Source organism: Suncus etruscus, chromosome 11, assembly GCF_024139225.1.
Source record: "Suncus etruscus isolate mSunEtr1 chromosome 11, mSunEtr1.pri.cur, whole genome shotgun sequence".
Classification (NCBI taxonomy): Eukaryota; Metazoa; Chordata; class Mammalia; order Eulipotyphla; family Soricidae; genus Suncus; species Suncus etruscus.
This window is the reverse complement of record NC_064858.1, coordinates 55,412,728-55,429,839: the sequence shown is the minus strand read 5'-3', so window position 1 is coordinate 55,429,839 and position 17,112 is coordinate 55,412,728. Positions and strand designations below refer to the sequence as shown.

Genomic DNA, 17,112 nt, shown 5'->3' with positions numbered 1-17,112 from the left:
GCATGGGCATTGTGATATATTTTTATATATTTTATTTAAACACCTTGATTACATACATAATTGTGTTTGGGTTTCAGTCATGTAAAGAACACCACCCATCACCAGTGCAACATTCCCATCACCAATGTCCCAAATCTCCCTCCTCCCCACCTGCCCCCCGCCTGTACTCTAGACAGGCTTTCCATTTCCCTCATACATTCTCATTACTAGGACAGTTCAAAATGTAGTTATTTCTCTAACTAAACTCATCACTCTTTGTGGTGAGCTTCCTGAGGTGAGCTGTAACTTCAAGCTCTTTTCTCTTTTGTGTCTGAAAATTATTATTGCAAGAATGTCTTTCATTTTTCTTAAAACCCATAGATGAGTGAGACCATTCTGCATTTCTCTCTCTCTCTCTCTCTCTCTCTCTCTCTCTCTCTCTCTCTCTCTCTTTCTCTCTGACTAATTTCACTCAGCATAATAGATTCCGTGTACATCCATGCATAGGAAAATTTCATGACTTCATCTCTCCTGACAGCTGCATAATATTCCATTGTGTATATGTACCACAGTTTCTTTAGCCATTCATCTGTTGAAGGGCATCTTGGTAGTTTCCGGAGTCTTGCTATGGTAAATAGTGCTGCAATGAATATAGGTGTAAGGAAGGGATTTTTGTATTATATTTTTGTGTTCCTAGGGTAGATTCCTAGGAGTTGTATAGCTGGATCATATGGGAGCTTGACATCACAAACAGGGGACCTGGCTTCTGCAAAATACTGCTTATAGTCAGTTTTCATATTATGGAGCAGTTCCTTCATGTTCCCACCCTAGAATGAGCCTCTGGAACAGCGAGTTTTCTGAAATTGTGGTACATAAGCACAATGGATTATTATGTGGCCACCAGGAGAGATGAAGTCACAAAATTTTCCTATACATGTATGTACTTGGAATCTATTATGCTGAGTGAAATAAATTAGCGGGAGAGAGAGATAGACCCAGAATAGTCTCACTCATCTATGGGTTTTAAGAAAAATTAAATACATTATTATAATAAGCCCAGAGACAAATAGAGATGAGGGCCAGAAGAACCGGATCACAATATGAAGCTCACCACAAAGAGTGGTGAGTCCAATTAGGAAAATAACTACTAACAACTAGCATGACAATGTTAATGACTAAGAGAATTAGAATTCCTGTCCTGAATACAGGTAAGGTTGGGGAAAGAAAGAGGGGGTACATTGGTGGTGGAAATGTTGCACTGGTGAAGAGGGGTGTTCTGTTTATGACTGAAACCCAACTACAATCATGCTTGTAATCATGGTGCTTAAATAAAGATTATATAAAAAATATATACTCCTCCCAGATTTCTTTTTTTTTCTTTCCCTTTTCCAACAGAACTACAAACAACAGAACTACAGAACTTGAACCTTCTTGTTCTGCCTAATAAATTGAGGGGGAAAATGGATGGTACCAGGAGCAAACAGTCTTATGAACATTTAGTAAAAATAAAAAATGATCAGACTTGGAGCTGGTGCAATAGTGCAGCAGTAGATTGTTTGCCTTACACGAGGCTGACCCAGGACTGACCTTGGTTCAATTCCTGGCTTCCCATATTGTCCCCCAAGCCAGGAGCTATTTCTGAGTGCATAGCCAGGAATAACCCCTGAGTGACACCGTGTGTGACCCAAAAACCAAAAGAAAGTTCAACTTTAACACCAAACTCAAAGTCAAAGACAGCAGAATCAATACACAATCTACAACAAGCTATACACTGATGGCACCAGTTATACTAGCAGTCCAGGGGACAAAGGGAAAATATGGGTGCATGCTGGGAACAGAGGTGGAGGGAGGGCAACACTGGTGGTGGTAATGGCCTTGATTCATTGTCACTATGTCCCTTAAATATAACTGTGAAAGATTTGTAATTCACTTTAGTCACAAAAAATTATTAAAAATTATGTATATACTAAAATTGAAGTAATACAGAAGTTTAACTTTTATTATGTGCTATGGATGAAAAGTTATTCAATTTGTTTTTTAAACCTGGGCTAGTACTGAAGCTTTTTGCTAGGGCTCTCTGTTTTTTTTTTTCTGTCATCTGATTTTTTATATTTACCTTTAATCTCTTATTCCCATTTTTTATAAAATGGAATCTAAGATCTCTAGATATCTTGGTTGCAGTACTTTATTGTGTGTGTACATAGAGCTTTCACGTATCTTGACTTTTAATTCAGGCTAAAGCTCAAATATAGTTTACCCAGAAAGACTTGTTTAAAACAAGAAGCAGGGTTGGAGAGAGCACAGCAGTAGGATGTTTGCCTTGCGCATAGGCCGGATGGTGTTTCGAATCCTGGCATCCCACATGGTCCACTGAGCCAACCAGAAGTGATTTTTGAGTACAGAGCCAGGAGTAACACCCGAGCACCGCTGGGGATGAAAACAAAACAAGAGGCAAATACTGTTTTAATAATTTTACTTAATTTCTTTAATGTAATTAGATTAATGTTGCATTTTTCCCAAATGAAATTTATTAAGTAGTTTCATGGGTTTCTCTCTCCTCTCTTTCCCTCTCTCTTTCTCTGTGTGTGCATGTATATGCATTTTTTTAGTTAAATAAAATAGTCAAATGTTGAACAAGCTAATTTTAAAAAACAGCAACTTTATTTTAGACACTGTGGCTTATAAAACTCTTAGTGATAGGACTTTATATATAAAATAATCCAGCACTAAACTTTCCTCCAGTGTCCACATCCCTCTGTCATTGTCCCAGTGTCAGGACCCCCAACACAAGCTTTTTTTTTTAAATTAATTTAAACACCTTGATTACATACATGATTGTGTTTGGGTTTCAGTCATGTAAAGAACACCACCCATCACCAGTGCAACATTCCAATCACCAATGTCCCAAGTCACCCTTCGCCCCACCCGACCCCCGCCTGTACTCTAGACAGGCTCTCCATTTTCCTCATACATTCTCATTATTAGGACAGTTCAAAATGTAGTAATTTCCCTAACTAAACTCATCACTCTTTGTGGTGAGCTTCCTGAGGTGAGCTGGAACTTCCAGCTCTTTTCTCTTTTGTGTCTGAAAATTATTATTACAAGGGTGTCTTTCATTTTTCTTAAAACCCATAGATGAGTGAGACCATTCTGCGTTTTTCTCTCTCTCTCTCTGACTTATTTCACTCAGCATAATAGATTCCATGTACATCCATGTATAGGAAAATTTCATGACTTCATCTCTCCTGACAGCTGCATAATATTTCATTGTGTATATGTACCACAGTTTCTTTAGCCATTCGTCTGTTGAAGGGCATCTTGGTTGTTTCCAGAGTCTTGCTATAGTAAATAGTGCTGCAATGAATATAGGTGTAAGGAAGGGGTTTTTGTATTGTATTTTTGTGTTCCTAGGGTATATTCCTAGGAGTGGTATAGCTGGATCATATGGGAGCTCGATTTCCAGTTTTTGGAGGAATCTCCATATCGCTTTCCATAAAGGTTGAACTAGACGGCATTCCCACCAGCAGTGGATAAGAGTTCCTTTCTCTCCACATCCCCGCCAACACTGTTTATTCTCATTCTTTGTGATGTGTGCCATTCTCTGGGGTGTGAGGTGGTATCTCATCGTTGTTTTGATTTGCATCTCCCTGATGATTAGTGATGTGGAGCATTTCTTTATGTGTCTTTTGGCCATGTGTATTTCTTCTTTGTCAAAGTGTCTGTTCATTTCTTCTCCCCATTTTTTGATGGGGTTAGATGTTTTTTTCTTGTAAAGTTCTGTCAGTGCCTTGTATATTTTGGAGATTAGCCCCTTATCTGATGGGTATTGGGTGAATAGTTTCTCCCACTCAGTGGGTGGCTCTTGTATCCTGGGCACTATTTCCTTTGAGGTGCAGGAGCTTCTCAGCTTAATATATTCCCATCTGTTAATCTCTGCTTTCACTTGCTTGGAGAGTGCAGTTTCCTCCTTGAAGATGCCTGTAATGTCCTGGAGTGTTTTGCCTATGTGGTGTTCTATATATCTTATGGTTTTGGGGCTGATATCGAGGTCTTTAATCCATTTGGATTTTACCTTCGTACATGATGTTAGCTGGGGGTCTAAGTTCAATTTTTTGCAAGTGGCTATCCAATTGTGCCAACACCACTTGTTGAAGAGGCTTTCCCTGCTCCATTTAGGATTTCCTGCTCCTTTATCAAAAATTAGGTGGTTGTATGTCTGGGGAACATTTTCTGAGTATTCAAGCCTATTCCACTGATCTGAGGACCTATCCTTATTCCAATACCATGCTGTTTTGATAACTGTTGCTTTGTAGTACAGTTTAAAGTTGAGGAAAGTAATTCCTCCCATATTCTTTTTCCCAATAATTGCTTTAGCTATTCGAGGGTGTTTATTGTTCCAAATGAATTTCAAAAGTGTCTGATCCACTTCTTTGAAGAATGTCATGGGTATCTTTAGAGGGATGGCATTAAATCTGTATAATGCCTTGGGGAGTATTGCCATTTTGATGATGTTAATCCTGCCAATCCATGAGCAGGGTATGCATTTCCATTTCCGTGTGTCCTCTCTTATTTCTTGGAGCAGAGTTTTATAGTTTTCTTTGTATAGGTCCTTCACATATTTAGTCAAGTTGATTCCAAGATATTTGAGTTTGTGAGGCACTATTGTGAATGGGGTTGTTTTCTTAATGTCCATTTCATCCTTATTACTATTGGTATATAGAAAGGCCATTGATTTTTGTGTGTTAATTTTGTAGCCTGCCACCTTGCTATATGAGTCTATTGTTTCTAGAAGCTTTTTGATAGAGTCTTTAGGGTTTTCTAAGTAGAGTATCATGTCATCTGCAAACAGTGAGAGCTTGACTTCTTCCTTTCCTATCTGGATTCCCTTGATATCCTTTTCTTGCCTAATCGCTATAGCAAGTACTTCCAGTGCTATGTTGAATAGGAGTGGTGTGAGAGGACAGCCTTGTCTTGTGCCAGAATTTAGAGGGAAGGCTTTCAGTTTTTCTCCATTGAGGATAATATTTGCCACTGGCTTGTGGTAGATGGCCTTCACTATATTGAGAAAGGTTCCCTCCATTCCCATCTTGCTGAGAGTTTTGATCAAGAATGGCTGTTGGACCTTATCAAATGCTTTCTCTGCATCTATTGATATGATCATGTGGTTTTTATTTTTCTTGTTATTGATGTTGTGTATTATGTTGATAGATTTACGGATGTTAAACCAGCCTTGCATTCCTGGGATGAAACCTACTTGATCGTAGTGGATGATCTTCTTAACGAGGCATTGAATCCTATTTGCCAGGATTTTGTTGAGGATCTTTGCATCTGCATTCATCAGTGATATTGGTCTGTAATTTTCTTTTTTGGTAGCGTCTCTGTCTGGCTTAGGTATCAAGGTGATGTTGGCTTCATAAAAGCTATTTGGAAGTGTTTCTGTTTGTTCAATTTCATGAAAGAGTCTTGCCAAGATTGGCAGTAGTTCCTCTTGGAAAGTTTGATAGAATTCATTAGTGAATCCATCTGGACCTGGGCTTTTGTTTTTCGGCAGACATTTGATTACTGTTTTAATTTCATCAATGGTGATGGGGGTGTTTAGATATGCTACATCCTCTTCCTTCAACCGTGGAAGATTATAAGAGTCCAAGAATTTATCCATTTCTTCCAGGTTCTCATTTTTAGTGGCGTAGAGTTTTTCAAAGTAGTTTCTGATTACCCTTTGAATCTCTGTCATATCAGTAGTGATCTCTCCTTTTTCATTCCTGATACGAGTTATCAAGTTTCTCTCTCTCTCTTTCTTTGTTAGGTTTGCCAGTGGTCTATCAATCTTGTTTATTTTTTCAAAGAACCAACTTCTGCTTTCGTTGATCTTTCGGATTGTTTTTTGAGTTTCCACTTCGTTGATTTCTGCTCTCAGCTTTGTTATTTCCTTCTGTCATCCTATTCTTGGGTCCTTTTGTTGAGCATTTTCCAATTCTATTAGCTGTGTCATTAAGCTACTCAGGTAAGCTCCTTCTTCCTTCCTGATGTGTGCTTGCAAAGCTATAAATTTTCCTCTCAGTACTGCTTTTGCTGTGTCCCATAAGTTCTGAGAGTTTGTGTCTTTATTGTCATTTGTTTCCAGGAACCTTTTGATTTCCTCCTTGATTTCATCTTGGACCCACTGGTTATTGAGCATGAGGCTGTTTAACTTCCAGGTGTTAAAGTGTTTCTTCTGAGTCCCTTTGGAGTTCACAAATAATTTCAGAGCCTTGTGGTCAGTGAAGGTAGTCTGCAAAATTTTTATCCTCTTGATCTTATGGAGGTATGTTTTATGTGCCAGCATGTAGTCTATCCTGGAGAATGTCCCATGTACATTGGAGAAGAATGTGTATCCAGGTTTCTGGGGATGGAGTGTCCTATATATATCCACTAGGCCTCTTTCTTCCATTTCTCTCCTCAGGTCTAGTATATTCTTGGTGGGTTTCAGTCTGGTTGACCTGTCCAGTGTTGACAAAGCCGTGTTAAGGTCCCCCACAATTATTGTGTTGTTGTTGATATTATTTTTCAGATTTTTCAACAGTTGTATTAAATATTTTGCTGGCCCCTCATTCGGTGCATATATGTTTAGGAGAGTGAATTCTTCCTGCTCTACGTACCCCTTGATTAATATAAAATGTCCGTCTTTGTTACTTACAACCTTCCTGAGTATAAAGTTTGCATTATCTGATATTAGTATGGCCACTCACAGCTTTTTTATGGGTGTTGTTTGCTTGGATAACTTTTCTCCAGCCTTTTATTTTGAGTCTATGTTTGTTCTGACTATTCAGGTGCGTTTCTTGTAGGCAGCAGAAGGTTGGATTGAGTTTTTTGATCCATTTAGCCACTCTGTGTCTCTTAACTGGTGCATTGAGTCCATTGACGTTGAGAGAAAGAATTGTCCTGGGATTTAACGCCATCTTTATTTCAAAATTTGGTGTGTCTTTTGGGTAGTCTTGTCTTAGATTAGGTCTTTCAGTTTTTCTCTTAAGACTGGTTTTGTGTCTGTGAAGTTTCTGAGCTGTTTTTTGTCTGTGAAACCATGTATTCTTCCTTCAAACCGGAAAGTGAGTTTTGCTGGGTATAGTATTCTGGGTGAAGCATTCATTTCATTCAGTCTTGTCACAATATCCCACCACTGCTTTCTGGCATTGAGTGTTTCTGGTGACAGGTCTACTGTAAATCTCAGGGAAGCTTGCTTGAACATGATTTCCCCTTTTGATCTTGCTGTTTTCAGAATTCTGTCTCTATCTGTGGGATTTGTCATTGTGACTAGGATGTGTCTTGGGATGGTTTTTCTGGGGTCTCTTTTGGTTGGTACTCTTCGGGCATGCAGGATTTGATCACATATATTCTTTAGCTCTGGAAGTTTCTCTTTAATGATGTTCTTGACCATTGATTCTTCCTGGAAATTTTCTTCCTGGGTCTCTGGGACTCCAATGATTCTTAAGTTGTTTCTGTTGATCTTATCATAGACTTCTATTTTCGTCTGTTTCCATTCTTTGACTAATTTTTCCATTGTCTGCTCATTTGCTTTAAGTTTTTTGTCCAATCTCTCCTGCTGTATGGAATTGTTATGTATCTCATCTTCCACAGCACCAAGTCTATTCTCAGCTTCTGATACCCTGTCCCAGAGCTTATCCATTTTGTCATTCACTTCGTTTACTGACTTTTTCAGTCCTGTTAGTTGACATGTTATTTCAGTTTGGAGTTTTGTCATTTCTGCCTTCATATTTTCTTGGTTCTTATTAGTGTTCTGTTCCACTCGATCCATGGTTTCTTGGAGTCTGTTGAGCACCTTCCATATTGCTAGTCTAAAGTCCTTATCTGAGAGTTTGATTAGTTGTTCAGTCATTATCTGGTCCTCAGAATTGTCATCTTCATTCTCTATGTCTGATGCTGGCCTGCGTTGTTTCCCCATTGTCACACTTGTATTGTGGGTTTTTCTACGTGTTGTGGTGGTATTCATTGTCTATATGATGTAGGCAGCACACTCCTCTGGCTCCTCCCTTTCTGGATGGGCTGACTTGCCTCTAAGGGAGGGGAGTCCTCCGTGGATGAAGCCTCACACTGGGTCAAATCTTAGGCCTGAGCATGCAACAGAGAAGACAGTCCAGAGAGAAATGTTTGCTTCTGTGATATAGCGCCGTTCTTAGTGTGATTTTTCCTTCTTGTTGCAATGGAGTTCTTTCCTTAGAAAGAGTGCACGGCCGCGTTGCAAAGCGGAGCGGCCGTGCTCCGCTGGAGCCTCTTTTTGCCCCACTCGCAAGAGTTTCACGCAAGAGGACAGTAGACAGACATAGACAGGTCACACTCACAGTCTTTCACAGTTGAGCCCCACTGGGCCGGTGTACTTTCGCGGATTTTCCCTGCCTGGTGTCACACACAGGGAGCCAGCTCTTGCAAAGCTTAGCCGGTTTTTATGCTCTGAAGTCCCTCCCTGAAAATGGCGTCTGGGCGTGCGAGGTTTCTGGAGGCTCTTTTTGCCCCACTCGCAAGAGTTTCACGCAAGAGGACAGTAGACAGACATAGACAGGTCACACTCACAGTCTTTCACAGTTGAGCCCCACTGGGCCGGTGTACTTTCGCGGATTTTCCCTGCCTGGTGTCACACACAGGGAGCCAGCTCTTGCAAAGCTTAGCCGGTTTTTATGCTCTGAAGTCCCTCCCTGAAAATGGCGTCTGGGCGTGCGAGGTTTCTGGAGGCTCTTTTTGCCCCACTCGCAAGAGTTTCACGCAAGAGGACAGTAGACAGACATAGACAGGTCACACTCAAAGTCTTTCACTGTTGAGCCCCACTGGGCCGGTGTACTTTCGCGGATTTTCCCCGCCTGGTGTCACACACAGGGAGCCAGCTCTTGCAAAGCTTAGCCGGTTTTTATGCTCTGAAGTCCCTCCCTGAAAATGGCGTCTGGGCGAGCGAGGTTTCTGGAGGCTCTTTTTGCCCCACTCGCAAGAGTTTCACGCAAGAGGACAGTAGACAGACATAGACAGGTCACACTCACAGTCTTTCACAGTTGAGCCCCACTGGGCCGGTGTACTTTCGCGGATTTTCCCCGCCTGGTGTCACACACAGGGAGCCAGCTCTTGCAAAGCTTAGCCGGTTTTTATGCTCTGGGGGTTGTTTTCTTAATGTCCATTTCATCCTTATAACTATTGGTGTATAGATGGCCTTCACTATATTGAGAAAGGTTCCCTCCATTCCGATCTTGCTGAGAGTTTTGATCAAGAATGGGTGTTGGACCTTATCAAATGCTTTCTCTGCATCTATTGATATGATCATGTGGTTTTTATTTTTCTTGTTATTGATGTTGTGTATTATGTTGATAGATTTACGGATGTTAAGCCAGCCTTGCATTCCTGGGATGAAACCTACTTGATCGTAGTGGATGATTTTTTTAACGAGCGTCTCTGTCTGGTTTAGGTATCAAGGTGATGTTGGCTTCATAAAAGCTATTTGGAAGTGTTTCTGTTTGTTCAATTTCATGAAAGAGTCTTGCCAAGATTGGCAGTAGTTCCTCTTGGAAAGTTTGATAGAATTCATTAGTGAATCCATCTGGACCTGGGCTTTTGTTTTTCGGCAGACATTTGATTACTGTTTCAATTTCATCAATGGTGATGGGGGTGTTTAGATATGCTACATCCTCTTCCTTCAACCGTGGAAGATTATAAGAGTCCAAGAATTTATCCATTTCTTCCAGGTTCTCATTTTTAGTGGCGTAGAGTTTTTCAAAGTAGTTTCTGATTAACCTTTGAATCTCTGTCATATCAGTAGTGATCTCTCCTTTTTCATTCCTGATACGAGTTATCAAATTTCTCTCTCTCTCTTTCTTTGTTAGGTTTGCCAGTGGTCTATCAATCTTGTTTATTTTTTCAAAGAACCAACTTCTGCTTTTGTTGATCTTTTGGATTGTTTTTTGAGTTTCCACTTCGTTGATTTCTGCTCTCAGCTTTGTTATTTCCTTCTGTCTTCCTATTCTTGGGTCCTTTTGTAGAGCATTTTCTAGTTCTATTAGCTGTGTCATTAAGCTACTCAGGTAAGCTCCTTCTTCCTTCCTGATGTGTGCTTGCAAAGCTATAAATTTTCCTCTCAGTACTGCTTTTGCTGTGTCCCATAAGTTCTGAGAGTTTGTGTCTTTATTGTCATTTGTTTCCAGGAACCTTTTGATTTCCTCCTTGATTTCATCTTGGACCCACTGGTTATTGAGCATGAGGCTGTTTAACTTCCAGGTGTTAAAGTGTTTCTTCTGAGTCCCTTTGGAGTTCACAAATAATTTCAGAGCCTTGTGGTCAGCGACGGTATTCTGCAAAATTTCTATCCTCTTGATCTTATGGAGGTATGTTTTATGTGCCAGCATGTAGTCTATCCTGGAGAATGTCCCATGTACATTGGAGAAGAATGTGTATCCAGGTTTCTGGGGATGGAGTGTCCTATATATATCCACTAGGCCTCTTTCTTCCATTTCTCTCCTCAGGTCTAGTATATTCTTGGTGGGTTTCAGTCTGGTTGACCTATCCAGTGTTGACAAAGCCGTGTTAAGGTCCCCCACAATTATTGTGTGTTGATGATATTATTTTTCAGATTTTTCAACAGTTGTATTAAATATTTTGCTGGCCCCTCATTCGGTGCATATATGTTTAGGAGAGTGAATTCTTCCTGCTCTACGTACCCCTTGATGAATATAAAATGTCCATCTTTGTCCCTTACAACCTTCCTGAGTATAAAGTTTGCATTATCTGATATTAGTATGGCCACTCCAGCTTTTTTATGGGTGTTGTTTGCTTGGATAATTTTTCTCCAGCCTTTTATTTTGAGTCTATGTTTGTTCTGACTATTCAGGTGCGTTTCTTGTAGGCAGCAGAAGGTTGGATTGAGTTTTTTGATCCATTTAGCCACTCTGTGTCTCTTAACTGGTGCATTGAGTCCATTGACGTTGAGAGAAAGAATTGTCCTGGGATTTAACACCATCTTTATTTAAAAATTTGGTGTGTCTTTTGGGTAGTCTTGTCTTAGATTAGGTCTTTCAGTTTTTCTCTTAAGACTGGTTTTGTGTCTGTGAAGTTTCTGAGCTGTTTTTTGTCTGTGAAGCCATGTATCCTTCCGTCAAACCGGAAAGTGAGTTTTGCTGGGTATAGTATTCTGGGTGAAGCATTCATTTCATTCAGTCTTGTCACAATATCCCACCACTGGTTTCTGGCATTGAGTGTTTCTGGTGACAGGTCTGCTGTAAATCTCAGGGAAGCTTGCTTGAACGTGCTTTCCCCTTTTGATCTTGCTGTTTTCAGAATTCTGTCTCTATCTGTGGGATTTGTCATTGTGACTAGGATGTGTCTTGGGGTGGTTTTTCTGGGGTCTCTTTTGGTTGGTACTCTTCGGGCATGCAGGATTTGATCACATATATTCTTTAGCTCTGGAAGTTTCTCTTTAATGATGTTCTTGACCATTGATTCTTCCTGGAAATTTTCTTCTTGGGTTTCTGGGACTTCAATGATTTTTAAGTTGTTTCTGTTGATCTTATCATAGACTTCTATTTTAATCTGTTCCCATTCTTTGACTAATTTTTCCATTGTCTGCTCATTTGCTTTAAGTTTTTTGTCCAATCTCTCCTGCTGTATGGAATTGTTATGTATCTCATCTTCCACAGCACCAAGTCTATTCTCAGCTTCTGATACCCTGTCCCAGAGCTTATCCATTTTGTCATTCACTTCGTTTACTGACTTTTTCAGTCCTGTTAGTTGACATGTTATTTCAGTTTGGAGTTTTGTGATTTCTGTCTTCATATTTTCTTGGTTCTTATTAGTGTTCTGTTCAACTCGATCCATGGTTTTTTTGAGTCCGTTGAGCATCTTCCATATTGCTACTCTAAAGTCCTTATCTGAGAGGTTGATTAGTTGGTTGGTCATTATCTCGTCCTCCGAATTGTCATCTTCATTCTCTATGTTTGATGCTGTCCTGCGTTGTTTCCCATTGTCACACTTGTATTGTGGGTTTTTCTATGTGTTGTGGTGGTATTCATTGTCTATATGATGCAGGCAGCACACTCCTCTGGCTTCTCCCTTTCTGGATGGGCTGACTTGCCTCTAAGGGAGGGGAGTCCTCCGTGGATGAAGCCTCACACTGGGTCAAATCTCAGGCCCGAGCATGCTACAGAGAAAATAGTCCAGAGTGAAATGTTTGCTTCTGTGATATAGCGCCATTCTTAGTGTGATTTTTCCTTCTTGTTGCAATGGAGTTCTTTCCTTAGAAAGAGTGCACGGCCGCGTAGCAAAGCGGAGCGGCCGTGCTCTGCTGGAGCCTCTTTTTGCCCCACTCGCAAGAGTTTCACGCAAGAGGACAGTAGACAGACATAGACAGGTCACACTCACAGTTTTTCACAGTTGGTCCCCACTGGGCCGGTGTACTTTCGCGGATTTTCCCTGCCTGGTGTCACACACAGGGAGCTGGCTTTTGCAAAGCTTAGCCGGTTTTCATGCTCTGTAGTCCCTCCCTAAAAATGGCGTCTGGACGAGTGAGGTTTCTGGAGCCTCTTTTTGCCCCACTTGCAAGATTTCATGCAAGAGGACAGTAGACAGACATAGACAGGTCACACTCACAGTTTTTCACAGTTGGGCCCCACTGGGCCGGTGTACTTTCGCGGATTTTCCCTGCCTGGTGTCACACACAGGGAGCCGGCTTTTGCAAAGCTTAGCCGGTTTTCATGCTCTGAAGTCCCTCCTTAAAAATGGCGTCTGGACGAGCGAGGTTTCTGGAGCCTCTTTTTGACCCACTTGCAAGAGTTTCATGCAAGAGGACAGTAGACAGACATAGACAGGTCACACTCACTGTTTTTCACAGTTGGGCCCCACTGGGCCGGTGTACTTTCGCGGATTTTCCCTGCCTGGTGTCACACACAGGGAGCCGGCTTTTGCAAAGCTTAGCCGGTTTTCATGCTCTGTAGTCCCTCCCTAAAAATGGCGTCTGGACGAGTGAGGTTTCTGGAGCCTCTTTTTGCCCCACTCGCAAGAGTTTCACGCAAGAGGACAGTAGACAGACATAGACAGGTCACACTCACAGTTTTTCACAGTTGGGCCCCACTGGACCGGTGTACTTTCGCGGATTTTCCCTGCCTGGTGTCACACACAGGGAGCCGGCTTTTGCAAAGCTTAGCCGGTTTTCATGCTCTGTAGTCCCTCCCTAAAAATGGCGTCTGGACGAGCGAGGTTTCTGGAGCCTCTTTTTGCCCCACTTGCAAGAGTTTCATGCAAGAGGACAGTAGACAGACATAGACAGGTCACACTCACAGTTTTTCACTGTTGGGCCCCACTGGGCCGGTGTACTTTCGCGGATTTTCCCTGCCTGGTGTCACACACAGGGAGCCGGCTTTTGCAAAGCTTAGCCATTTTTCATGCTCTGTAGTCCCTCCCTCCCAACCCAAGCTTTCTATTAAACAAAGTTCTAAGTTTTCCTTTGGTTATTTTTATTACACTACTGTGTTTCTTAACATACTGCATATGATAAGTCATTTTCTATCTGTCTCTCTCCTTCTAACTAACTTCACTCAGCACGATCTATCCACATAGCAGTAGATGGCACAATTTCTTCTTTTCTTTTAACTGAGCAATATTCTACTGGGTAGCTACCTATTTATGTCATATCAAATGCATCTCTATATTATATATGCTATAGTTTCTTAACTAGTCATCTCTTTTTGGACACTTGTGTTGTTTCTAGATTTGGCTATTCTGAATAGTACAATGAACATAGGACTACAAATGTCTTCAGACTACTCCCTTGGCGTAAATGACAAACAACGATAAACACGTTAATTTTAATTAAATATTTAATGCCTTTAAATTGCCAACCAACATTTAATAGACTCTTATGATATTCTCTTAAAGTTTGCATTGATTAGTATATCTTCCTTCCTGTTAAGTTGTTTTGTTTTTTTTTTTTCCTTTTTAGGGACATAGTTCTTAAACTACTTCAATATGAGGCTTCAACAAATGTAGCAGACAACAAAGGTTATTTTCCTATTCACCTGGCAGCCTGGAAAGGTGATGTTGAAATTGTGAAGATTCTTATTCATCATGGACCATCACATTCCAGAGTCAATGAACAGGTGAAGTTGTCAAATGTTTGCTCATACCACACTTTCTGGGTTTGTAAAGACAAAGTCACCTTGAAAATGTATAAATTCTGTCTTTACCTTGCATAAGACTTTTCTACTGCTATATTATATCAAGGAGAAATTTAGAAAGTTCTTTTATAGCACATAGGAAATAATTTAGGTATTTATACAGACATTTTTCACAAGAAAATTCTACATAGAGGAAATAGTTGCAATATTTTTGGTGGCTTAATATAAGTGTACATTATATATTTGTCCAGTATTTAATACTGAATAGAATTTGTGTTTGTGATATGAACTAGTTTCTTTCCTTCCTTCCTTCCTTCTTTCCTTCCTTCCTTCCTTCCTTCCTTCCTTCCTTCCTTCCTTCCTTCCTTCCTTCCTTCCTTCCTTCCCCCCTCTCTCTTTCTTTCTCTCTCTCTTTCTCTCTTCTTTCTTTCTTTCTTTCTTTATTTCTTTCTTTCTTTGTTTCTTTGTTTCTTTGTTTCTTTGTTTGTTTATTCTTTCTTTCTTTGTCTGTATATCTCTCTTTGTTTCTGTCTTTCTTTCTTTCTTTCTTTCTTTCTTTCTTTCTTTCTTTCTTTCTTTCTTTCTTTCTTTCTCTCTCTCTCTCTCTCTCTTTCTTTCTTTCTTTCTTTCTTTCTTTCTTTCTTTCTTTCTTTCTTTCTTTCTTTCTTTCTTTCTTTCTTTCATTCTTTCTTTCTTTCTTTCTTTTGGTTTTTGGGCCACACCCGGTGACACTCAGGGGTTACTCCTGGCTATGAGCTCAGAAATCGCGCCTGGCTTAGGGGACCATATGGGATGCAAGGGGATCAATCCATGGCCTGTCCTAGGCTAGCGCAGGCAAGGCAGGCACCTTACCTCTAGCGCCGCCCTGCCAGCCCCTGAACTAGTTTTCTTAACAGAAAGTTAAATGCTCAATCAGTGATGATACTTATCATTTCCACAATGTTTTACATTTGCATAGTATCTTCACAATATGTTCATGTTATGACTTTTTTTGTTTGTTTGGGTCACACCCGGCAGTGATCAGGGGTTACTCCTGGCTTCATGCTGAGAAATCACTCCTGGCAGGCTCAGGGACCATATGGGATGCCGGGAGTCGAACCAATGACCTTCTGCATGAAAGGCAAATGCCTTACCTCCATGCTATCTCTTGGCCCCCACTTTATAACTTAAAATACAAAGTGCAATGTTTGCAGTTGTTAGCCATGTATTACAATTTACTATACATATATGTCTCTGTATAAACTCAGAGAAGGTTGAATAAAACATAGCAGCAGAATTATACTAACATACAAGGTTTTATATTGCATGAAAATAATATCTCAATATTCTGAATAGACAAGACCACAGATTACAAGAAGTAAAATATGGTCTCAATACAGTATGATAACAAACATCTTGAGCTCTGCATGCCCCCTGCTGTTCTCATTCTGTAAAACTATATTTGAAAACCAGCGTGCAATCCAACAATTGAATTACAAGGATGGCGTTAAGCTGCAGGCTGGCAGCTGTCCAGTATCAATGCAAGTAGGTTACTCTAGGGCAAGCACATCTAATAAAGTATAATTAGTATATCATTTAAATGGATAAAGACTTTGCAGCCTTTGGTATAAATTCAGTTTAAGGAGTAAGTGCACACTAGCAAACAGCAAAGGTAAGAAAAATTTTCTTTTTTCAAAAAAGTATAGTTACAGACATCAGTAATGAGTAAAATGTATTATTAATTGACAAAGTATTTTATTAATATTTATCACAATACAAATATCTGTTTACAAGTAAAGTGCAGAATTCTTTTTATAAATACATAATAAAGATATTTTAAATAAGATGAATGTGGATATCTTCATCAGCTTATTGTGCTAAAATTTCTGAGATGTTTTGTTTTATAGAGAGCAGAAAATTAGAGATCATTTGTGGAATGAGCCATCTGGTGGTGGTTCTTAAAACTGAATGCCTGAAAAAAAAAAAGCATTCTAACATTATATCAGAGAATGTTAGCTTTAACAAACAAAGTATTTTTTAAAGATTACTAGAAAATAAGAATAAACAAACATAATTGAAAGTTGAATATTTTAAATGGCATGCATATTAAGGGTACTTTTAAAGAGATACTTGTTTTCTGTCCTGTTGAAAAGTTTTAACAATAAAGTTTTTTCACAATAACCAAGTATGTGACCCTTGATAAATGATCATTTTTAACATGACAATCCCAAAAGGAAAGGAAGGTAAATCAATATGACATGGTAAATATTTTTTAAGATATTTGAGGTAAAGTATTTTTTCACTTTCTTTACTTAGCGTTATGATTTTTATTGTTTAAAAGTTGAGAATAATTGTTCCTTCCCTGATTGCGTCACCCAGGCTTCTGGCGGCTGCTAACGGTAGGGGAATTTCCCCCGTCTCAGTCCCCTCCCACTGCGTCTCCGAGGCTTCTGGCAGTTGCTGACGGTAGGGGTCTTTCCCCCGACTCCGCCCCTCCCCAACCAAGTCTCCAAGGCTTTCAGTGCCTGCTAACGTAGGGGACCCTTCCCCACCCACCCCTCCCCCGATTGCATCCCTGAGGCTTCCAGGGCTGGCAGACAATAGGGGACCTTTCTCTGTCTCCACTCCTGCCCCACTGCATCTCTGTGCCCTTGAGACGGGATAGGAACTACAGACGAGAGGGACTTCCCACAGAGGACTGAAGAAGGCGGAGCTCCGCTGACTTCCACATAGAGGAGGAGGACAAGGGAGCCAGGATCAGTAGCGGCCTCCACCATTGTGGCCAATTGTGGTACTGCACTGGCTGGCAACAAGAGGAAGCAGCAACTAATCAGGCTCTGCTAGAGGGCACTCTAGAGGCCAAACCTCAGTCAGCCCACCCACCCAACAGTCCCACCCAGAGCTGCAATCCAGAGAAGGGACCCAGCCCTACACCACAGGGAGTAAAAAAAGGCCGAAATCGGAAGGCACTGCTCTCCAAGCCACACCAATAAATGCATAAAAACATGGGTAAACTGAG

General features: G+C 40.6%; 1 protein-coding gene across 1 annotated transcript in view; it reads left to right on the top strand.

Moving 5' to 3' along the window:
• ANKS1B (ankyrin repeat and sterile alpha motif domain containing 1B) overlaps positions 1-17,112 on the top strand; it is a 1,587,094-nt gene that overhangs the window by 153,792 nt on the left and 1,416,190 nt on the right. The window contains 1 exon segment of the mRNA XM_049782864.1: positions 13,940-14,096. Within this exon segment, the coding sequence (XP_049638821.1) occupies positions 13,940-14,096 (157 nt within the window).